This window comes from Sorex fumeus, unplaced genomic scaffold (assembly GCF_029834395.1).
Source record: "Sorex fumeus unplaced genomic scaffold, SorFum_2.1 ptg000014l, whole genome shotgun sequence".
Classification (NCBI taxonomy): Eukaryota; Metazoa; Chordata; class Mammalia; order Eulipotyphla; family Soricidae; genus Sorex; species Sorex fumeus.
This window is the reverse complement of record NW_026606071.1, coordinates 3,850,060-3,875,531: the sequence shown is the minus strand read 5'-3', so window position 1 is coordinate 3,875,531 and position 25,472 is coordinate 3,850,060. Positions and strand designations below refer to the sequence as shown.

At 47.3% G+C, this 25,472-nt stretch overlaps 1 protein-coding gene across 1 annotated transcript; it reads left to right on the top strand.

Moving 5' to 3' along the window:
* The first annotated feature begins 161 nt into the window (after positions 1-161).
* On the top strand, positions 162-25,140 carry LOC130021141 (transcriptional regulatory protein AlgP-like). Its single transcript, XM_056111960.1, has 6 exons — positions 162-219; positions 14,291-14,374; positions 14,933-15,212; positions 15,810-15,868; positions 24,210-24,535; positions 24,862-25,140. The coding sequence occupies exons 1-6, from the start codon at positions 162-164 to the stop codon at positions 25,138-25,140; spliced, it is 1,086 nt and encodes a 361-aa protein (XP_055967935.1).
* Positions 25,141-25,472: the final 332 nt, after the last annotated feature.

Sequence of the window (25,472 nt, the reverse complement as noted above, 5' to 3'; positions counted from 1 at the left end):
AGTCGCCGCGGGAGCGCGGCCTTTGCGACAGGTCGCAGCCGCACGGCATTGTGGGGAGCGCGGCGCGGCACCCGGAAGCGGAACTGCGCGTGTGCGTCGCCGCCGGCCCGGCCTCTAGGGGGCGGGAAGAGACGTGGGAAAGTGGCCGCGCGTCATTCGTGATGCGGCTGCGCTGGCCTGGCCCACTGGAGGTGACGACGAGCCCGAGGGCCGACCTGGGTGAACGGGGGATCGATCCCGCTGGCCCTTGTGTCCTCCCCTGCGCGGTCCACCCCCCCCCCTTTTTTTTTGAGGATAGACTACTCCTTCGTCCACATTGCTCCTGCGTTAAAAGCGCGACCCGCCCGCAAGGGTTAGTGGCCACCTGGACCCGCTCCATCCTGAGCGCCACCAAGCGCCTCGGCCACTCAGGGCTCGAGGGCTAGCCGGGTACTCTGTCGCCTTTCCGTTGTCTCGGTAGGCAAGGGCTCATAGGTGGCGAGGGCGATGTGCATCTCTTTTCCTGCGAAGGTTTAAGACAAATGAACAAGTTTCCGTTTCTTCCAAGGGCTTCCTGTAGTTTGAGGAGTGACGGGGATGGCCTCCCAAAGAAGACAGGGGGATTGAGCTCTTTTTGTCCCGTCCTATCAAGTCGTTTTTAGATTCTCATTAGTAAACACTGAGTTGTAAAGTGAGTGAAGTCAACCACATTTAGCTGGAGGGCAAAAAAAAAGCACTTCTCCCCGGCTTTCATTAAGTGCTCAATAAATCCAGAAGCTCCTTGACACGATTGCACAAAGTATGTCATTTACTTGTAAAAAGGACGTTGGGTTATTAACTGCATTTTGTAGGTGTAACGCAGGAAGGAAGAAACGTGTCTAAAGTAGTTACACTAGAGAGTACCGTACTGAAATAAGATTTTCAGTCTTCAAATTTTAAAAAAATGCCTCTTGCTAACTTTGCACCACCAGTAGGTGCTTCTTGACCATGTGCTTGATGAACGGGATCCATGGATTTTGCTCAGCACTATAATATGCCTTAAAAACATGCCTGGTCGTTGCTTTTATTATTTTTTGTTTTGGGATTTTGTTTTGCATGGCCGTGCTCAGGGATCATTCCTAGCGGTGCTTCAAGGGACCATATGTGATGTCACAGATCTTCACTGGGTGGGCAGTGTGCAAGGCAAACACTCTACCTCGTGTACTATCAATTCTTCCCTACTTTTTTATTTAAAAAAAAATAGCGTTGTAGAGCCAAGAATCATCTTTCATTAGTTTGGGTAAGGAGAAAACTAAAAGTCCCTTAACTAATACAACTAATGATCTGCTTAATAACTTGGTATATAAGACAAGTTTGCGGAAAAGACAAACTCCTGAAAAATGTGGACAGAATCCCATATGTGTGTGAGCACACCTATGAACTTGACTCTACGTGGATTCCAGGTGGATATTCAGGTGGATGTAGGGCTGGAGAGATAGCACAGTGGTAGGGCGTTTGCCTTGCACACAGCCAGCCCAGCTGAGCCAGGTTTGATCCCTCCGCCCCTCTCGGAGAGCCTGGCAAGCTACCGAGAGTATCCAATATGCCAAAGACAGTAACACAAAGTCTCACAATAGAGATGTTCCTGGGCCCGCTGGAGCAAATTGATGAAGAGCGGGAGGACAGTGACAGTACTTCCTATTGTGGCCTCCTTTGGTTATTGTTGTGGCTGTTCCTTTATATAATAGAGGAATGCAGCCTGCTTCCATCTTAACTTAGTACTAAAATCCTTGTGATCCTTTGGGGGATCCTCTCCTTTAGGACTTGCTGTGGGGATGAAATGTTTCTTTAACTTCCACTTTTTAATGGCCCCAAAGTTATATTCCGGGTGGGGGGGGGTGTTAAAAGAGAGAAAGAGAGAATACAGAGAGTAGGGCATTTTTCTTGCTTGCTTCTGACCCTGGGTTCCATCACTGACACCCCATATGGTTGCTTGAACCCCACTAGAAGTGATCTCTGAGTTTAGAGCCAGGAGTAAGCCCTGAGCACCCGTAAACAAACAACCCCAAAGTTATATTTTGGGCCCTTTTTGAAAAATTTTATTAGTGATCATTCTAATGCAACTTGTAAGGTACAGGTAACCAATAGGAGAAGCTCTATCTTATAAACTATAATCTATAGTTCTTAAACTCTCTTCTTCCTACCTTTGCTTTTGTTGCTGTGTTCTGTAAAAGATGAAAAATCTCCCTTGGGGCCAGAGAGATCTCGTACAGCAGAACAGCAGATAAGGCCTTTGCCTTGCACATGGCAGACCTGGATTTGATCCCTGGCATTCCACCATATGGTTCCCCAAGTACCACCAGGAGTAATTCCTGAGAGCAGAACCAGGAGTAACTCCTGAGCATCACTGGGTGTGGCCCAAAATATACGGAAAAAAAAAATCCTCTCATTGAAGTGGCAAACACACATTTCTAAATATAGTCCTTATTGAATATTGAATTCCTCTTTCTTTTCTAGCCATCCTTTTATTTATTTTTTTTTACTTTTTGGGTCAACCCAGAGATGCTCAGAGGTTACTCCGGGCTTTGCGCTCAGGAATTACTCCTGGCGATGCTTGGGGATCCATATGGGATGCCAGGGATTGAACTCGGGTCAGCCGTGTGCAAGGCAAATGCCCTACCCACTGTACTATCGCTCCGGTCCCTTTTGCCATTATTTCATAGATTAAAGATAAATAAATCTAGACCTATGAATAAACAGTTTCCTTAAGTGCTTGCTTGTGGTGCCTTAATAGTAAATGGAAACAATGTTAGGAATTCTATACTTTCTAATCTTTTATAAATCAAACCCAATTTATGTAAAACCAAATATCAGGGATTGCAAATTTCAATGTCATGAAAAGTGGTAATATACACTTAGGATGAGTGAAATAATGGATTCATGGGGACAGGGTCAAACCTAAGGTAATTGAGCTCACAAGAACTAAATGAGAACTCCATAAAATAACAGGAAAAAACCTAAAAACGTTAAACAGGGAGTCCAATTTGGTAGAGTAGGTGCCAAATTTGGTAGAATTTACTGCCCTGGATGTAGTCCATTTCCATAATTCTGTAATTTAAGATGCCAGGATCTATTTTTTTAAGCACAAGACACTAGGTAGTGTGAGATTAAAAGTTTACTACAAAAGTTATTTTTCTTTTTCCTATCTAGTATCAACTCTCCTTTTATATAGCAAAAAAAAGTAAAAAACAACTTAAATGACACACACTAATAATTTCTACCATTAGTAGTCTTACAGAACTATAAAATTGTGTGCAAAGAAACATTTGTAGGACAAAGAAAATAATGACGAGATAAATAGAAATTATCTAATAGTAACCCTTAGGGTGAGAAGGTCCAGCATTGACTTGAAGTTTGAGTTATGGGCCACACCCAGAGGAGCATAGAGCTCACTCCTGGCTCTGTGCTCTAGTATCACTCCTGGCATGGCTCCAGGGGACCATATTGGGTGGTGGGGCATGAACTCGAGTTAGTCACATGTAGAACAAGTGGACTGCCCTTGGTATTATCTCTCCAGCTCTGACTTTAAATTTGAAGATTGGTTGACTAAATATACTGTTATTTCTTGTCTAGCAGAGTATTTACAGGACAAAAAAGCTGTCAAATTTTGGTTTGCTGATGGAATTTCAGAAGGCAGGAGTGATTCTATCTTAGTGATAGAGATTTTAATACTGAATGTAGTTACTGATACTCTATGTATTTATACACACAGGCACACTTTATTTACGTAGTTTAGGTAACATGGTTTATAATTGCATTAACTCCCCCTCCCCCATAATTTTTTCAAAATTTTTTTTAATTAATTAATTTATTTATTTATTGAATCACCGTGGGAAAGGTTACAAAGCTTTCAGGTTTAGGTCTCAGTCATGCAAATATCAAACACATTTCCCTTTACCAAAACTTATTTTTTACCATGAAGAACCCCAATAAAACCCCACCCCCCACCCCTCCCAGTTCCTGTGGGGCAGATGAATTCTAGTTAGCACTCTATCTGCTTTGATTAGATTCATTGTTTCAATAAAAGATTCACGACTCTTATTTAGAGTTTACCCCCCCCCCCCCCAAATCAGACATGCTGAAAAAGCATTGTGAAGTGATTTGCTTTCTACAGCTGTGTTCAAGAATTATATGTTGGTTTTGGATTTCTGCTATTTTACTTATTGACCCTGGAAGTATTTCTACTGAAAGTCAGATAGTTAAGAAATTGATTTCTGTGCTCTGGATATGTGGCCGTGGTGGAGAGCCGCTAGTGGGGGGCAACTGGTGGCCTCAGTAGGGCGTGAAGGGCGGACCGAAACGCCCCCCTTCCCATGAGGTTTTAGTCGCCCCCACAACCCCAGCTCATACCTGCTGTCCACAAGGCTCCCATGGGGCCGCCATCTTTCTTTCCAGAGAGGAGAAGGCGACTGGGGCAACACCCTTTCCCCTCTAGACAGACCTGATGGCCTGGATTAACGCATAGTCCGTTCACTTTTCTGCTCCAAGCTGCCGGGTTCTGCATTAAGTCCTTGTGCTTCTGGGGCCGTGGCCGTGCTGGAGAGCCGCTCGCGGGGGGCAACTGGTGACCTCGGTAGGGCGTGAAGGATGGACCGGAACGCCCCCCTTCCCATGAGGTTTCAGTCGCCCCCACACCCCCGGCTCATACCTGCTGTCCACAAGACTCCCATGTGGCCGCCATCTTTCTTTCCAGAGGGAGGAGGGCGGAAGGGACCAACACCCTTTCCCCTCCGGGCAGACATGATGGCCTGGATTAACGCATAGTCCTTTCACTTTTCTGCTCCAAGCTGTTGGGTTCTGCATTAAGTCCTTGTGCTTCTGGGGCTGTGGCCGTGCTGGAGAGCCACTCGTGGGGGGCAACTGGTGACCTCGGTAGGGCGTGAAGGACGGACTGGAACGCCCCCCTTCCCATGAGGTTTTAGTTGCCCCCACAACCCCGGCTCATACCTGCTGTCCACAAGGCTCCCATGCGGCCGCCATCCTTCTTTCCAGAGAAGAGAGGGCAAATGGGGCAACCCCCTTTCCCCTCTGGCAGACTTGATGGCCTGGATTAACGCATAGTCCTTTCACTTTTCTGCTCCAACCTGCTGGGTTCTGCATTAAGTCCTTGTGCTTCTGGGGCTGTGGCCCTGCTGGAGAGCCGATTGTGGGGGCAACTGGTGACCTCGGTAGGGTGTGAAGGATGGACCGGAACGCCCCCCTTCCCATGAGGTTTTAGTTGCCCCCACTCCCCCGGCTCATGCCTGCTGTCCACAAGGCTCCCATGTGGCCGCCATCTTTCTTTCCAGAGAGGAGAGGGCGAATGGGGCAGCACCCTTTCCCCTCTGGACAGTCATGATGGCCTGGATTAACGCATAGTCCGTTCACTTTTCTGCTCCAAGCTGCTGGGTTCTGCATTAAGTCCTTGTGTTTCTGGGGCTATGGCCATGCTCCAAACTTAACTATGATTTTCAGAGAGAAACGTTGGGTGGTTTACTTTGTATATATGGATCACTTTGTATATAGAGAGATGTCGCGCGGCCGCATAAGCGGCCGCGCGGTTTTGAGGAAAAGTCCTAGTTCCCGCATACTCGAGCTGTGGTTGTAGAGGCTTCTGGTCACCGGGGTTCCATCTGGGGGAGGCGGGATGCGGTACCTACCCCATCTGGGGCTTCCCGATGATCTCGGCTCTTTTTGGAACCTGTTTTTTTTTTTTTTCCTTCGGGATCTGTGGATCCTGCCCTCCATGTTGTCCTTCTCTTCCTCTCCCATAATTTTTATGTGCAGAGTTTCTGCATTTCCACTATGGTCAAAGTGCCTAGGAACTCCCATTACTGTCCACATGTGACCCCATGTCTCTCCCTTTCCTCCCCTATCCAGTGTCTGATAATCCCAGTTCTTCAAGGGCCTAGAATTTGCTCCTATTCAATATGTCTATTCCCTTATTTTATTTCTCTGTATAACACAGATAAATGAGACACATGGTATTTATTCTTCTTCCTATGACTTAACTTCATTTAACAGGATGCCTTCCAATTCCAGGCAAGTTGCAGCAATCTGATCACATCTTTTCTTATAGCTGCCTGGTAGTCTGTGTATACATACAATAAATTTTTAATCCATCTGTCATTGGATGGTTATTTGTATATTTTAGCTATTGTACCTAGTGCTGCAATGAACATAGGTGTGCATAATTATTTTTCGAATTAATGATTTTTATGCTCTTGAAATGGATGCCAAGAAGTATAATCTTTGAGCCTTTTAAAAACTCTATTCTTAGTTAAAATCTTTTTTTGTTATTGTGTGTGTATTGGATCGAGCCATTCTAAGCAGTGCACAAGAGGTATTCCTGGCTCTCTACTCAGGAGCTACCCAGGTCAATGTTTATTTGTGGTGCCAGGGGTTGAACCTGGGTTGGCCACATGCAAGGCAAGCAGCTTAAGCCCTTGCACTATCTTCCCTTCTCTATTATTAAGTTGTTTATTTATTTATTTACTTATTTATTTATTTTTATGTAGGAGTACTGCTATTTATTCAGCCACTGATTAGGCTGATTGAATTGGGCATGAACTCCACCTAACTTTTTTTTCCCATTTTTTTTTATAATTTTATTTATTGAATCACCATGAGAGTAGTTACAAAGCTTTTGGGTTTAAGTCTAGATCATACAATGAAACACCGGTACCTTCACCAGTGCCCATACTCCACCACCAAAAACCCCAGTATACCCCCATCCCACACCCACTCTACCTGTGGGGCAGATGATTTCCAAATTACTCTCTCTCTACTTTGATTACATTCTCTATTTTGACACCAGACCTACCATTATTATTTGAGATTTTACCCCAACATTAGACAATTTGTTTTCTATTGCTGGTTATGAATAACCTATGATGTCACACGGCTGCCGTAGTGGCTGTGTGAGTTTGAAATTCCGAAATTTTGACAATTAAATCTGGACAGATTTAAGCATTTCGATCAGAAACCAGAGAGACTATGCCTCCAGTGATACAGCTAAGCTGGAGGTGGTTTGTGGGTGTGTCTCCCACATACCTAACTTTTGGCCGTTTACTTTCTTAGTAAACTTTGCCCCAAGTCTTTGGGGGTCTGGCCAAAAGCACAGCAGCAATTTTGGGGTATCTGGAAGTCTAAAGGTGCCATCAGGCTGCTGATGCACTTGCCTCCCAGGTACAGATTGACCTGCTGGCGGCACCATACCCCCAAGTTGTTTATTTTTTAAGTCTCCATCCTGTTGTCTGGAGAGACTGAACCAGACAACATTCCCAGCTCACAGTGAAAAAGGGGTTATTTTTTACCACATTCCTGCCAGCCATGGATGTCTTTAAGTTCTCTTGATATGTGCCAGGGTGTCAGATAATATCTCATTGCTATTCTCTTGTGGATTTCCCTGACACAGATGGCAGTGAACATATTATTTTTAATATGCCTGCTTGCCAGGTGGGCTGAGTGATAGCACAGCGGTAGGGCGTTTGCCTTGCACGCAGCCAGTTCGGCCTCCCAGGTTCGATTCCTCCTCCCCTCTTGGAGAGCCCGGCAAGCTACCGAGAATATCTCGCCCGCTCAGCAAAGCCTGGCACGCTACCTGTGACGTATTCAATATGCCAAACACAATAACAGCAAGTCTCAAAATGGAGACATTACTGGGCCCGCTCGAGCAAAATTGATGAACAACTGGAGGACAGTGCTTGCCAGTTGGGCAAGTGTCTTTCATCTTTATTTATCACAGCGGTAGAGCATTTGCCTTGCACGCAGCCAACATGGCCGACCTGAGTTCGATTCCTCCGCCCCTCTCGGAGAGCCTGGCAAGCTACCGAGAGTATCTCGCCCGCACAGCAGAGTCTGGCAAGCTCCCTGTGACGTATTCGATATGCCAAACACAGTAACAACAAAGTCTCCAATGGAGACGTTACTGGGCCTGCTTGAGCAAATCGATGATCAACAGGAGGGCCTTTACTTTACTTTACCTTTACTTATATTACATATTTGAAAGTTACTAAGCAAGTAGGTTTTAATGTTTTCACCAGAAATAATACGAGATGGCAAAGTTTATTGTAATAATTATGTCACAGTATGTATGCATATACATATTAAATCATCCTGTAACCTGTTGGTCAAGAAATTCAGGAGGCCATTAAAAAGACAAGGTGCATTTATTTGGGATCAAAGAATTATACAGTTTGGAAAACCTAATTTCAGATGGAAAACTTAAAATGTGTTCCCAAGGATGGATAAAATCTAGGGGCTTTATGGTAAGATAATGATAGGGCAAGTGATTATAGAGTTGTTTAGTATTAATAAGCTTTATTTTTGACTGTACACAATTGGTTACCAATTCTATAGAAAAGATGAACAATTCTACCCTCCAGCTAAAATTCCATAATAATTACTTCTAATAATTTGGATGAGTCCTGTATTGTTTGCTTGATGGTTTGTTGAAATAATTGCTTTTTGGCCTTGTCCAAATATTTTTATATGGATATGCAGTTACTCTATAATGACTCCCAGGTCCATTTTAAAGATGTCTCCATAGAGGTCAACATTTCGAATACCTTAAGATTACACAGTGACATAACTAATTAAATCTTAATAAATATGTATGTCTAGGAAGATAAAAGAAACCAAAGATGTAGAACAATGTATCATTTCTATATATATCTGAAAGTGTTGGGATCGGGAGTTCCCTAGCCCTGGGAGGCGCGGAGAGACCAGATAGACACAATTCCTGCAGGAGTAAAAACAGGGTTTATTTAGACCAGCATGCTGGGGCTCCGCAGCATACCCCAAAAATGGGCAGTGGCTGAGAGAGCCCCGAACTTCCTCAAAGGGGATCTTATATAGGCCTTCACTGGCCGTTACAGCAAAGCCCGCGCATTTCATAGCCAATAGATTTGTAACAACATATACTTTCTTAACCAATCCATTTAAAAGTACCTCACTCCTTAGCCTATAGATTCAAAGATCAGCATTTACGTACATGTACATCGATTGTCAGCACAAGCAAGGTTATAGCTGGAATCATTAAGCCTTAGGTAATCTCCCTTGACCATCCTCTTGAGTTACCCAAGTCTGCAGGGTGCTTTAGTGAGACAATACATTCCAGGAAAGGGCAATTTCCCCCAACCACCCGCATCCTGAGTTATCCTTACCCAAATCTGCAGGGTGCTTTACTGAGACAATACATTTCAGGAACAGTAAATACACCTGAATCCTGTCACACTTGGTTTAGAAAGAAGTTATGCCCTGTTCACTTTCCAAGTCCCCTCTCCCCCAGGTGCAAAGCAGCCAAGCAGTTTTACAGAAAGCAATGTTGCAAGTTAGCTGAAGTACACAAAAATTTGATGCCCTAATATGGATTCTTTCAACCTCCACAGCAGATTTTCCAATGATTACCTCCTTCCTCGTGGACTTCTTCACTGCCTGTCCCTTCGTGGCCGCCATCTGATGTCGGTGGGCCCCACGGGTGACTTATGTGAAGCGGGGAGGAGAAAGATGGTCACTTTCTCCCCACCCGCCTCTGCCACCCAGGACCCAGGGTTACTGGGTTCTTGTCTCGCCTCACAGAAAGGAATTTCAGGAGTAGACAAGTAGTAAAACAAATTTTATTTGGAGGATTTTTAGGTGTGGAGGGGGAGAGAGAGAGAGAGAGAGAGAGAGAGAGAGAGAGAGAGAGAGAGAGAGAGAGAGGCGAAAGCATGAAAGGACACATCTCAAGAGGGGTTACCAGGGAGGTCCAAAAAGAGGAATTTCATGGGGAGGCCTATATCCTGAGTGTCTGCGGATGGTCTTATCAGGCCTTTGCTTTCTGTATCCACAAGGTGGGTCCTTCCTAGAATTCTTCTTCCATGAAATTGTGTTTCACTGCAAAGGGCCTTTCCCTGTCTACTTGCCCACATCAGTAGCCCTGACCTTGGGGAAGGACAAGACAGTGGTTCTGAGCCAAGCCGCGCGAGCTGCAGTTCTCACCAAGGAGCCCTGAGAAATGCCCATTTCCTCCTATAGGATTGTGGTGGCAGGGACGCCCCCCCCCCCCCCCCCCCCCCGGCGCTGGGAGCTTTGTTGGAGAAACTTCTCTGTTGGCCAAGATGGAAGGGCTGTGGGATTTGTAGACAGGACTGACAGACATAACAGAAGGACCCAGAGACCCCCGGGAGTTCCTCTCAGGACTCAGGACTCCTTAGCTGGCATTCCACAAACAAACGGAATCAATTCCTAGGACACAGCAGGGGATAGTTGACCCACTTGTTCACATCAAGATGTAACCAACGTCAAGTTCTGGTGACTGCTGTCTAGTGGATTAGAGGTTCTTCAATTTAAATTTCATATTGAAACCCCTCAGACTTTTAAAGTCACAGACAAGAAATTACAAGAAAGTAAATCTTGGGGGCCAGAGTGATAGTACAGTGGGAAGGGCATTTGCCTTGCACACGGCCTACGTGAGTTCGATCTCCAGCATCCCATAGGGTCACTGTCATTGTCACTGTCTTCCCGTTGTTCATCAATTAGCTCGAGCGGGCCAAAAAAAAAAAAAAAGAGAATCTTTTCTTCCCTCCCTCCCATCCCTTTCCCTTTCTTCCCTGTTTCTTCCCTCCCTCCTTCCTATCCTTAGCCTCCCTCCTCCCTTGCTTACTTCCTTCTTCCTCGCCAAGCCATGCTCTCGGCTCTGGGGTCCTCCCGCCCAGCAGTACTGGGTCTTTTCAGCTTGTGGATCGATCTCAGGCACGCCCAGTGGTGCTGCAGTTCTACCTCGGACCTGGTGTGTACTCCAGCCCTTTGTACCGTCTCTCCGCCAGCCAAATGAACGAGGCTTTGGAGAAAGAGCTTCGGAGTTTGGTGAGTACCAGGGGAGCCGGACGCTGATCTTTACCTTGCTGAGGGTACAGCGAAGCCTCCTCAGGCGAGCTCGGCCCTGTGGCCTCTGAGGCTCACGAGCGTGTCAGCTGGAAACCCCAGGGGCTGCGCGAGCCCCCGTTGGGGCAGCAAAGGTAGGTGCGCTGCTCTGTCTCCGCTATGCCCTCTGCCTCTCCCTGATCAGTGACCGGCCAGCGATGCTCCCGGAGTGCCGGGCTCCTTGCTCCCCTCAGAAGCGCCCCCTGCCCCCTCAGCTCTGTCTCCCCTGCCAGCTGGGAGCACTGGGGGCTCACAGCAAGGGGAGGGGGGTGAGAGACATTCGCTGGGAAGGCCGCTTTTCTGGAACCTTCCAGACACCTTCCTGCACTGGATCAAAGTGTGTTTTCTTTTTAGTATTTTTTTGTTTGTATTTGTTTTTTTGGTTTGTGTCTTGGGTTTTCTTGTATTCAGCTGTGCTGAGACTTTCTCCTGGCTCTGTACTCAAGAATCATTCCTGGTGGCCCTCAGGGGACCACGTGGAATGGTGGGGATTGAACCTGGGTTGAATACATACAAAGCAAAACACCTAAAGCATCTCGTTGTTTTTGTTTTTGTTTTTGGCTTTTGGGGTCACACCTGGTGATGCTCAGACGTTACTCCCAGCTCTGCACACAGGAATTACTCCTGGTGGAGTTTTGGGGACCCAATGGGATCTGGGGATTGAACCTGGGTCAGCCATGTGCAAGGCAAATGCCCTTCCCGCTGTCCTGTCACTCTGTCTCTGGGCCTGGGTGAGCCGGGCCTTTCTGCTGAGACAGTGCTGACTGGATCCTGTCAGGACCCGGGACTGAGCACTTAGGAGCCTTTCAGAACCTGCAGGAGGATTCCAAGGGAAGCGTCCTTGCTGGGGAAGCATGGGCCAAGCACAAGCGGCATCACATTCTATCTGTGTGTGGTCGAGAACATGTGTACACACGTGTGTCCACAGCCATGCACACACCCCAGTATACACACATGGGCTTCTGTGCATGTGCAGACTCATACATGTCCTTGGACATGCAAGCAAGTACATACATACTTGCACAACTCACTCATGTTTGCCAGGCAGATACACACTGGGCATTGATAGCTGAGTTTGGGGTGGATTATTTTTGTTTTCTGGGTTTTTTTGTTCTTGTTGTAGTTCTTGTTGTTTTTTGTCTTTTTTTGTCACAGTTGGGGATGTTCAGGGGTCACTCCTGGCTCTGCACTCAGGAATTACTACTGACGGTGCATCCGCTATGGGATGCTAGGGATCAAAGGCGGGTCAGCCTTGTGCAAGACAAACACCCTCCCCGCTGGGCTATTGCTCTGGCCCTGGTGTGTGTGTGTATATATATATATATATATATATATATATTTTTTTATTTGGTTGTAGTGGTGGGGGACTAGTGGCATGCGTGTCAGTCCTTGGAGGCGACTCCTGGCTTTGTGCTCAGGATATTCCTGTTAGTGCCGCGATTCAAGCAGGGCCAAGTGGCCTTACCCAGTGCTCTCTCCCAGCCCCCAGATGTTCACCGTGTTTATTGGGGCTCCCCCCTAACTCGGTGGTACTCCTGGCTCAGGGTCTAACCGGCTGGCTGGACTCGGGCATCTGGACCCTGTGCCAGCCCTTCAGCCCCCAATATCTACGTTTGGAGTGCAAGTTCATTTCCATGAACAGCATCACAAAATGGAGTGTCTCCCATGTTGTTGATTGGAAGCTGCTTTGCAACCACCTGGTCTGAATATCTGATTCTGTTTCTCTAGAAAGAAAAGTCGCAGAGGCTTCAGAAGAGTCAGCCTCTGTTCAGAAAAACATGCAAGGTGGGTGCGGGCCACCAGGTGGCTGTGCCGGGGCGGGACTCTGGGGGGCCACGCTCAGGGCTCTGCCCGCTCGTTTCCCGCAGCTGACTTGCTCCGGCTCTTTCCTCTTTGACTTAAAGTTCATTCCCAGAGATGCGAGCAGGCCAGGCACTTGCCTTGCTTACTGCCAAGCTGGTATCCATCCCTGATACCAGCAGGCTGATCCCTGAGTGTAGAGCCAGGAGGTACCCTGGGCGTAGCATGTGCGCGCACAAAGCCCCCCCCCACACACACATCACACACATACACATTGTTTTTTTTAATTTATTTTTTTTGTTAATAATGTAGGAGTACTACTAATTATTCAGCCATTGATTGAGCTGATTTAATTGGGCATGTACTCCACATTACTTATTTTTTTAAAATTCTGTTCTGAATGTTAATTTTATTTTATTATTTTCCATATTATTATATTTCCCTCCTTTTTATGATTCATGTGAGATAGAGTTACAAAGCTTTCATGTTTGAGTTTCGGTCATACAATCATCAAACACCCGTCCCATCACCAGTGCACCTTTTCCACCACCAAAATCCCCAGTATTCCACCAGCCCCACGCCTCTGCCAACCATTCTCCTGCCTGTGTGGCAGGCAGACAAGTTCCCCAATACTCTCTCTCTACTTTGGTTACATTCGATATTTTGACACCAGTCCCACCAGCGCTCAAACCTGCTGAAAAGGCAATGCTAGATGATTTGTTTCGTATTGCTTCTTATGGCTAGAATATAATGACCAGGAATATCTGTGTCATTCTCTTCCGGGAGTTGTACTGTATAGTCTCTGGATCTTGGCCATTGATGAGATTACATTGTGCTGGGGGGCAGTTTGTGGGTGTGACTGCCAAGCTACTGGAAAACTGGGAATGTGGTGGGAGGAGGCCCAGTCCTGATCTGAGCAAGCCTGGAGCTCTCAGTCACGGGTTCCCGTTTACCTCCGGGCCACTGACCCTAACTGCATCTTTTGATCTGTTTCGAGATGTATGGGTCTCTGAAATAAAGCCAATAGATGAGCTTATATAGCTTATAAAGCTTATATAGTGGTTTGTGGGTGTGTCTCCCACATACTGAACTTTTGTCTGTTTAATTTCTTGGTAAACTTGACCCCAAGTTGTTGGGGTCTGACCAAAGGCACAGGAGCAATTTTGGGGTATCTGGAAGTCTGCAGGCACCATCAGGCTGCTGATGCAATCTCCCCGCAGGTACAGGTTGACCTGCTGGTGGCATCATAGTCCCTACATCACTGTTTGTGGTGACATGCTGGTGTGCTTGGGAAAGTGCTGTGTGACCTGGCAGGGAGCTGGCCGGGTGGGAAGATTTTGGGATGCCCCCAGCCAAGACCCCGAGTTCCTCCTGGCGCCAGACCCGCCGTCTCCATGCCGAAACCTCCTGGTGTTGCCCTCGGCCGGGGGCTTCTCCCGTAGAGATGCTTTATCGCCACCCCCCCCCCCCCCCCCCCCGTGACCTCAAACTCCAGTGTGAGATTTGATGGAGCCTGCCAGACAGACTCTCAAATAATCCCGATGGTGCGTGAAATATATTAAACTTCTAACTTTATCCTAACTAGAATCTGTTGATAAGTTACATCAAAAAGAAGAACAGTTTAAGGCGCTGTCTTCTGAACTGGAGAAGTTGCGAGGAAGTCGAACAGGTAAGAGATGATCTCCGGGTGTCGTGCAGGGTCACCCCGGGCGTGAGGTGCCTCCCTACTGACGCTCCCACGGCCCCTCCTCAGCCTCCTGTCCTCCCTTAGGGAGCCCCCACAGCAGGTCCCAGTCCCCCTCCCTCCCACCCCCCCTATCAGTTCCTGGGGCCCTGTGACACTCCGGCCACCGTGGCCCTGGGACGACTGTCAAATGCTGCCCCAGGTTCTCTCATGAGGGCCATCTATGAGGCGCTTGTACGGTCGGACCCCCGTCCTGGCCCCATCCTTTGCTCGCTGCCTGTGTTTCTTCCCCGTCTTGTGAGTTGTCCTTGGTTTCACTGGCTGCTGCTCGGTTCGAGCAGTTTTCAGGGGCCAGAGAGTGAAACGTCCTCGGAGGGAGGCCTGGGACAGAAGCGCAGGGAACGCTTTGTTGCCTACGACACCCCAACGCTGTTCTCCCCCCCTACCCTCCCTGCATCTCTCCCTGACTTTCTCTCTCCCTCTGTCCCTCTCCCTCCTTCCCTCCCTCCCTCCCTCCCTCGCCCCCTCCTCCCCTCCCCTCAGATATGGAGGCCAAATTCAAAGAGAGAGATGTGCGAGAAGAGCAGTCGACGAAGGCAAAGGCCAAGGTGGAAAACGACATCGCGGACATCGTGAAAATGTCCGGGGAAAACTCGTCACAGCTGACGAGAATGAATGATGAACTACGCCTGCAGGAGAAGTGGGTGTGTCGGGCTGCTTTTCCGGAAGGTTCTGTGGTGATGCCTGCAACCGCGAGTCACCCTCCCAGAATTCTGTCTGAGGCCCTCTCTGAGATCTCTCAGGCTCCTTCATGGACCCTCAAGTCAGCTGCTCAATAGGATGGTCGCAGCGTCACCCACTTTTTTGTGTGATTTGTGAAGAAAAGGTGGTGGGTTGCTTGTGGCACGGCCAGTCCCAGGTAGCGGAAATAGTCCCCATCTGAGGAAGGACAGCTGACCTGTGTCACATGGAGAGAAGTTTCTCTGTTTTGTCTTAGGGCCCCTCCTGGGGCTGCTCAGGGGTCACTCCTGGCACAGCTGCCGGGTCATAATGGGGTGCTGGGGTGGAACCCAGGTCGGCCACTCACGGCAGGCTCCCCCTCTGCCGCTTCCAGCCCTTGTCTTCTTCCCTCTGCATAGCTGCCGGATAAAGAACGAGTGTTTCAAGACAAACCTTTTGTGGGCATGTTTAGAACTATTCAGTTTTATTATTTAGTGGGGGGGGGGGTGTTATACCCGGAGATGTTCAGGGCTTCCTCCTGGCCCTGCACTCAGAAATTACTCCTGGCGGTGCTCGGGGTACCCAGTGGGATGCTGGGAATCCAACCTGGGTCTGCCACATGCAAGGCAAACGCCCTTCCCACTGGGCTATCGCTCCAGCCCCACCATTCAGCTTTGACTCTTGCACTGTTAACGCTTAGCAGAGCGGCCAGCCTGCCCCTGCTGGGCACGGCGTCGGAGTTTTCCGCAGAGAGTGCCGGTATCTGGGGGCCATCCTGGGATCCCCCAGCAGAGCTTGCCTCCTGGGTTCGGAACCCCTCTGATCCAACTGTACGTAAATCTTCCAGGGAGCTGTCAGAAATAATTTCAGACGGCTTTTAAAAAATAAAATAGGCTGATAGTAGAATGGGTAGTGCTGCCTTGTACTCGGTCAACCGGGGATTGATCCCCAGCATCCCGTATGGTCCTCCGGCCCTGCCAGCAGTGATCCCTGAGCACAAAATCCTGAGCGAGACCTGAACACCACCAGGTGTGGGGCCCCCATCCCCCAAATAGGCAGGTCAGTATGTTGACCCTGTGAAGCTAACTGTGTTAGAGCCTCTCAATCCTGCGTGCGTGCGTGCGTGCGTGCGTGTGTGTGTGTGTGTGTGTGTGCGCGCGCGCGCGCACTTGCGCAGTTAAGACTACTCTGAGATTTTCATTTCTGGTATTTAGGCCACATGAAGTGCTTGGCTTGCTTGTGCCTGCTTGTTCTCAGTCTTGTTTCCATTCTTCCCTGCTTTTTGTTTCTGTAGTCATTAACTTACTTATTAACCTCAGCCAAAGAGGAAATTTTGCTGATGTGGGATGATCGCAGGGCCCTGAGGTCAGAGAATCAATTGCTGGCGAAGGAGAAGCTCTCTCTGAAGTCAGAGAGAGGGTCGCTGCTATTGAAGCTCACAGAAGCGGAGGCCAAAAACTCTTCGCTGCGGGAAGAGCAGAGGAAGCTCTGGCTGATGAACCAAGCGATTCTCTTAGACAAAGAGAAGATCATTGAGGCCAGGCGCACCACGGAGAAGCTCTGACAGCAGCAGTGGCTCAGCCAAGAAGCCCGCGATGCGGAGAAAGAGAAAGTGCTCAAGGAGGGCAGGGCGGTGCAGCAGGAACTCAAGAGGGTCTGTGCGGAGAAGGACGCGCTGCAGGTCGCCAAGCTGGGGCTGCTGGCCCTGGTGGACGAGCTGCAGATGAGCAAGAGCAGCCTGGTGGCCGAGTGTAAGAAAGGCCTGGAGGAGAGGGGCCAGAAATGTGCACACAGAAATATACACAGATACATATATACACACAGACACACTCAGACATGTAAATAGACACACGAAGATACACAAACAGACATTTACACAAACGCAGACAGATACATACACAGATATAGACGCTGATCTACCTGTGCACACGAAGACATACAGATGTACAGACAGGCTCACACATGCACATATAGACACACATATACACACAAATATACACAGAGATAGATACACAAACATTCACAGGATACATCTAGTGCAACACAAAGACACAAACAGGCGTATACACATGCACACAGACATAAAGACATATATACACACAGACACATACACACAGTGACATACACAGACACACAACACAATCAAACATGTACACAGATACAAAGAGACACATAATATATACATAACACGCCCAGACACAATCACACATAGACACACATAAATGTATACACATACAACCTATGCCCAAACAGACACGAATAGACATAAGGTAGACACAATTGGTTATAGACACAGACACAGTCACATACAGACACGCTCACACACAGAGACACAGACATCCTCAGACACACCCGGAGCATGCGTGCACGCAAAGAGACACAGACATGCACACAGTCATGTACATACACTTACACCGACATAAATACAGAATCTCCGACACTCAGACACACACATCAACACACATACTTCTAGACATTCAAAGTTATAAATACACAAGTGCACACAGACACACTCACAGACTCGTACACTTATGTACACAGACACACAAACAGGTAGTCACACAGACATATACACAGAAAAACATTCCCCACACACATCCAGAGACACAGACTTCCATGTAAAATACATGAGCACAGAGAAACAATACAGACATATATAGAAACACACACAGTGCACACACACGCTCACCCAGACATACACAGACATAAACAGACACATACATATAGACAAATACACACAGTCACACACGGTATATACACAATGCAGATACGCACACACACAAATACACACAGACATACACTGGCACAAACATAGACACATTCACAGAGACACACAGACATACACAGGCACAAACATATACACATTCACAGTCACACACAGACACACCCACACATGCACAAACACAACAAAGATGTCTACATAAACTCACACACATGCGCATATACAGAGAGACAGACACAGACACAGAGAAACAGATATATAACACAGACATATGCGGATATATGTGCACACTGACGTACAGACACACAGACATATACACTGAAACACAGACAGAGCTAACCATAGAAACCATAGAAACATAGGCACACACACTGACATTTACACAGACACACACATACAAAGACCTACAGATGTACACAAAGGAACACAGACACAGATATTTATATGAACACACAGACATATGCAGATACACACAGATATTTATACACACTTATACATTCATTCAGCGACACAAACTGCCCACATCAACAGTACACCCATATGCACAGACATATAGTTAGACACACAAAAATAAGATATTCACAGACAACACACACACAGGGACACTCACTTATATAAACAGAGACACATAGGCACGTAGATATATACATAGACACATAGACATGATCACAGACACACAGAGATATACACAAACGCATATACAGGTGCACACAGAGAGACTCAGACATATACAAAGAGGCATCCACAAGGACACAAGACACATACAAACATAAAGAAATGCACATATACACACATATATACACACAGATATATACAAAGACACAATGCATGAGCACATAAACATACACAGACATGTACACACAGACACACAAATACATACACACAGACACAAGCACACAAAAGACATATATGGGCATATGCTCAGACACACATTCACACAGACATAAATACACAGATATATACCCACAGATACACACATGCTCATATATACAACACAGACACAGGCATATACACACATGTGGACACACATGCACACAGAAGATAAAACATACAGAAACACAGTATTACACAGACACAAAGATGTATACAGACAAACATACAACATAGACACACAACACATTTATGCATAAAGACAAATATATATAGACACAAACACACGCACACACAGATATACACAGAGACACAAATACATCTGCACACACAGAACACAGACACATACACTGGATACTCACATATGGTCAGACACACATGCACACACAGAATCACACATATTCACAATCAGATATATAAAGGTGGACACATGCACAACAGAGACACAAATATACACAGACATACTCTTGCACACAATTCAAACGTATATACATACAGATTTGCACACAGAAATACACACTGAGATATATACACAGGTACACACCCACATACACACAAGAGACACACAGAAACATATACGGAAAAACACACGCACATACAGACACAGTAATATATACAGAGACACACAAACAGATATAGACACACAATGCACACACCGAGACATATAGATATGCAGACACACAGAGACGTATACACAGACAGAACCATATACACAGAGACATATGCTAGTATCCACACAAACATTTACTCATAAATACACCCACATTTATACACAAGACACAAAACAGTCATAGAGACATAGATACACACATAGATACACAGACATACAGATACACCAACATATAAACCGACACACAAGTATGTACACACAATGACAACAGAGACACAAACAGATACACAGACACAGGTATGTCCATAGACACACACATTCACACAGAGACATATAAATAGACATATACACAGACACACACAAACCAATATGCACTCACACAGGACATATACACAGACTCACACAAACATGGACACACTAACGTGCAAATAGACTCCCACAAACATACAGACCCACATAAGGCATATACACTGAACAACACATGTACTCTCAAATACACACACATGTACAACACAACATAGGCATATATACACAGAGACATACATAGACACAAGCATGCACCACAGAGACACACAGACATATGTAGATAAACATACATGTACACACAAATACACATATGCACACCTGCAACACAGACATACAAACACAGAGATATACACAGATACACATGTGCACAGAGATACACATAGAGACATAGAGATGCACACAGACATACAGATACACTAAACACATAAACACACAGACACATAGGCATATACACTCAGACATGCACACATGATACACACATTTACACAGATACATACACATGCACATACACAGAGACACACAGATACACTAACATGTACCCACATGAACACACAGACACAGAAGATATATACAAAGATACATACCCATGCATATACACAGAAACACAGTCATATACACAAAAACACTCAGAAACACTGATGCACACACTCATATTCAGAGACACGTGAACGCACAGACCTATATACAAACACAGGCACACAGAGAGGCACACATAAACACAGAGACACACATAAACACATGCATACAGTTACACCAACACACACAGACTTATATACAAATGCACATGCACAGAAATGCAACATGTGTACACAAACACATGGGAACATTTCCAGATACACACATGAACACATAGACATATACACAGACACATTTGCACACACAGGTATACAAAGACATATATACATACGAACTCATATGCACACATAGAAACACAGACATATCCACAGAAATATAGACACATGCACCCAGATATATACACAGACACACAAATATACACACATACGTAGACACACATGCTTACACACAAATACAAAGTCACACAGAAGCACACAACTAAACATACACATACAGACATATACACAGACACATTTGCTCACACACAGAAATATGTAGACAGAAACACACACATCCACACAGAGACATATGCAGTCACATACATATGCACAGTCACACACAGACACACAAATGCGCACACAGAAACATAAAAGATGTATTCACAGACGCAAAATTATAAATATATCAACATCCAGAGACACACATAGGTGCACACATAGATACACATACACATACAGACATATACACAGATGAACACACATGCAGACACACAGAGACATGCACACAAACACAGACATATTTACAGACAGAGACACCCATGTACACATAGACATACACATGACAGTTACACACATATCCATACGCCAAAATACGTATACACTGACATATACAATACACATGCTCACAGACACCCAAATATATAGACACTCACAGAGGTAGACACACATGCACACACAATGACACAGACATATATACAGCATGCACAGGTAGATACAATGTACACAGAGACAGATGCACAAACACACAGATATACACCTGCATATACACAAATGCATACACATAGATACATATACACTGACATATACACAGACACATTCATATAGAAACATAGAAAAACACACAGAAACACAGGCATGTAAGCATGCACACACAAAAGAAATATACACACACGTAGACTCTCATAGACATACATAGACACCTCCACACACAAATACACAGATATTTATACACATAGAAACACAGACATATACATGTAAACACACAAAAACATGCAAACACAGATGCAAGAAAAATATGCACACAGAGACAGACATGTACACAGAAACACATGTGAACACACATACTCAGATATATACACAGACACTCAGAAACACACATATATACAAGACACACACACATGTACACAAATACAGATATTCACAGTCAACACAGATATATACCCATATACAAAATACAAACATGTGTCCAGCACAGACATATGCAGAGAGTATACACAGGTAAACACAAACATACATTTATAAGTATACACACAGATAACAGACATATACCACACATAGACATATCAACACAGAGACATAGATAGATACACGGAGACACAGACACAAAATTGCAAGCACAGACATATACACAGACACACAGACATATTTATAGCCACACACAGAAAAATGACCATAGAGACAGGTGTGTACACACAGACACATGCACTGACACATATGCACACAGACACAAACATATGCACACAGAGACATACATATACACAGACATGAACATGCAGACACAGACTTACACAAACTGAGAGTCACACAGTCATACACAGAAACATTTCAACATGTAGACCCACAGACAATACAGAGACATGTGGGCACACACAGTCACACAGAGAAATATACACACAGACACACAGAAACACACAGACATATATACTGACACATGCACACAGAGACAGATATAGAGAGACACCATCAAAATGCACACTAACATATATACTGACACACAGAGCCACAGATATATAAATAGGCATAATCACAAGACACACTGAGATAAACACACACAATAACACACTCATGCGCCACACATATCCACACACACAGTCATTTACAGATACATCGACATATGCGCATACACAAACATGTACACAGACACACAGAGAAACAAACATACATTGACACATTCTTACAGACACATGAACACACACAGAAATATAGACAGACATAGATAAACAGACACACAGCCACATGCACAGAGTGACAACTGATATATAGACACACAGCCAAATACATAGTGACACTGACACACATGTCTTACACCGACATACACAGACACACAGATACCACACAAACAACACATCATATATCTTTATTCCTTGACTGGAAACACGAATAAGGCCCAAGGTATTTGCCACCCCCCCCCGTTCTTATTTTATTATTTTCCCTAGATTTTTACGGAACTTTGGGGGGTGGAGAGAGGGTAGAGAAACATCTGCTGAGATCACAATTCCAGATGCCAAAACAAGTAACATCTGCAGAGATCCGAATTCCCGAGGATCCCCATGGAATGCATCCCAGTTTGCCAACAGCACCAGGGTCGGTGGGGGCCGCTGTCCTCAAGCTCCATGTTACTGTCTGGATAGCAACGTTGATGCTTTAGCAGATTTGAAACAGCGGCCCCTGACCTCCAGGCCTGGCCGGGGCGAGGTTGCATCTATATAATCGATATAACCCTCTCCCAGCGGTGCTGCACCATGCAACCCTGCAAACTGCCCATCTGCAGCAATCCTGAACTCATTCCATTGTGCATACGTGCACACACAAACACACACACAAAGACACACCCCCTCTCCCCACAGCGCTTCACCATGCAATCCTGCAAACTGCCATCTCGGGACAATCCTGAACCCTTTCCATTGTGCACACACACACACACACACACACACACACGCACACACACCATTCCTGAACTTTCCATTGTGCATACACACACACATACAAACACACACCTCTCTGGGGCTCTGTACCATGCAAACCTGCAAACTGCCATCCTGCAACAGTCTTGAAATCTTTCCATTCTGCATACATGCACACACACACACACACACACACACACACACACCCCAATCCTGAACTCTTCCCATTGTGGACATGTGTACAAACACACATACACACCTCTCCCTGGGGTGCTGCATCACGCAATCCTGCAAACCGCCCGAACTTTTTCCATTGTGCATGTGTGCACGCGCACGTACATACACACCTCCCCAGGGCGCTGCACCATGCAATCCTGCAAACATCCTGACCTCTTTCCTTTGTGCATACGTGCACACACACACACAATCCTGAACTCTTTCCATTGTGCACACACACACACCACTCTCCCCGGAGTGCATCACCATACAACCCTGCAAAGTGCCATCCTGCAATAATTCAGAACTCTTTCCATTGTGCACACACGCACATGCACACACACACACACACACACCCCTCTCCCCAGGATGCTTCACCATGCAATCCTGCAAACTGCCATCCTGCAACAATCCTGAACTCTTTCCATTGTGTATACGTGTACACGCACGTACACACACACACCCACACACCCCTCTCCTTGGGGTGCTTCACCATTCAACTCTGCAACTGCCATCCTGCAACCATTCTGAACTCTTTTCATTGTGCATACGTGCACACATACACACACACACACACACACACACACACACACACACACACACCCAATCCTGAACTTTCCATTGTGCACAGACGAACGCGTATGCACACGCATACACACACACCCCTCTCCCCCAGGGTGCTTCACCATGCAGTCTGGCAAGCTACCATCCTGCAACAATACTGAACTCTTTACACACACACACACACACACACACAGACACACACGTCCCACTGGGTGCCAGTGTGTCTCTGTAGCCGCGCGCCCAGAGCAGGCGGCTGAGGCTCCCCGGGGTGCAGGGGCTATGGCCCATCTGCAGAGCCCCGGGTTCGGGGCGGAACCTTTGGGGCGTGCGCCCTAAGCCTCCGGCCGGGTTGCAGACTCGCGGGCCGGGCTGACGTGTTTAAGGGGAACCGGGGCCGGGGGCGCTGCGGCCCGGGCTGCCTTGGCCGCCTTCCCGCGACCGCCCGGAGGCCACCTGGGCCGCGCTTTAAGACCTACCCCTGCGGGGCCGAGTCCCTTTCCGCGCGAACACGCCCTGGCTTCCAGCGCAGGGGCCCTGGCCGCCACTCAAGCGCGCCCCGCCTATCGCAGCCCCCGGCCGGCTCGGCCCGCCTCTCCCGCGCTCCGCCCGGCCAATAGGAGCTCGGATCGCTTCCGTGCCCCTCCCCCTTGCGGCCGGCTTCCGTGCCTGCCCGCTCGAAAGGCGGGGCGGGTCGACCCTCCGCGAGGCCCCGCCTCCCCGTGCCACACGCCTCCTTGGATAGGTCCAGAAGGGAAAAGGGGTGGCGACGGGGGCGTGGCCAGGAGGGGCCGGCCCACGAGACTTTGTGAGGAGTTCACGCTGCCCACCCGTCCTGGAGGGGAAGAGCGGTCCTCCGGGTCTCGGTTGTGAAGTCATTGCGACTGGCGGCCGCTGCCGGGCTCCCGAAGGCGTTGGGGGCTGGCTGCTGGACCAAGCGTACCTACGCCCCCTGGCGCGGGGGTGATCGATAAGGGACCAGCCAGCGCTTTGTCCTGGACTTGCCCCAGCACTCACGTGTATCCGGGAGCCCAAGGGCTGCCTTTCGGTCGCCCCTCAGCGAGCCGGCTGAGCCCCGGTGCCTCGCCTGGGAAGTGGTTGCCCCCGCTGCCCGTGAACCCGGGAATGATCCCCTGCGGCCGGCTTTCGCATTGCCCCTGGCAGCGGGCGAAATGCTGAGCGGCTGCGCCCCCTGCCGGATTATGAGCGCGCCCCGCCGCCGGCTGTTGGCGCGGTGCCTCTGCGGCTGTCAGCTTGGCCCCGGCCCAGGTCCTGCCCCGCGCCTGTGACGTTGGAGCCCGGGAGGCAGACGGGGGCGGGGCGGGATGCCCCGGGGAGGCCGCCCAGCAGCATCCCCGCCTCCCCACATTCCTGCATCCCTGCACCTCAGAATGTAGTTATTTGCAGATAGGGTCTTTATAAAAGAGGCAATTATAAAACAACTTGTTAGAGCAGATTTTAATCCAAGTAAAGAAATTTGCACACATAAGCAGAGTAGAAATGCCTTTACATAGGAAACATTTTTTTTATTGAATCACCATGGGATAGCGAGAAAACTTTCATGATTTGAGTTTCAGTCATACCATAATCAAACACCCATCCCTCCACCAGTGTACCTTTC

Excerpts from the sequence above, each read along its gene's own strand:
- LOC130021141 (XM_056111960.1), top strand. The coding sequence starts at position 162 with ATGCGGCTGCGCTGGCCTGGCCCACTGGAGGTGACGACGAGCCCGAGG. Across the intron at positions 15,213-15,809 it reads GCTCCTTCATGGACCCTCAA|CAGAGCGGCCAGCCTGCCCC; the intron begins GTCAGCTGCTCA and ends GTTAACGCTTAG. Across the intron at positions 15,869-24,209 it reads GTTTTCCGCAGAGAGTGCCG|ACTCGCGGGCCGGGCTGACG; the intron begins GTATCTGGGGGC and ends GCCGGGTTGCAG.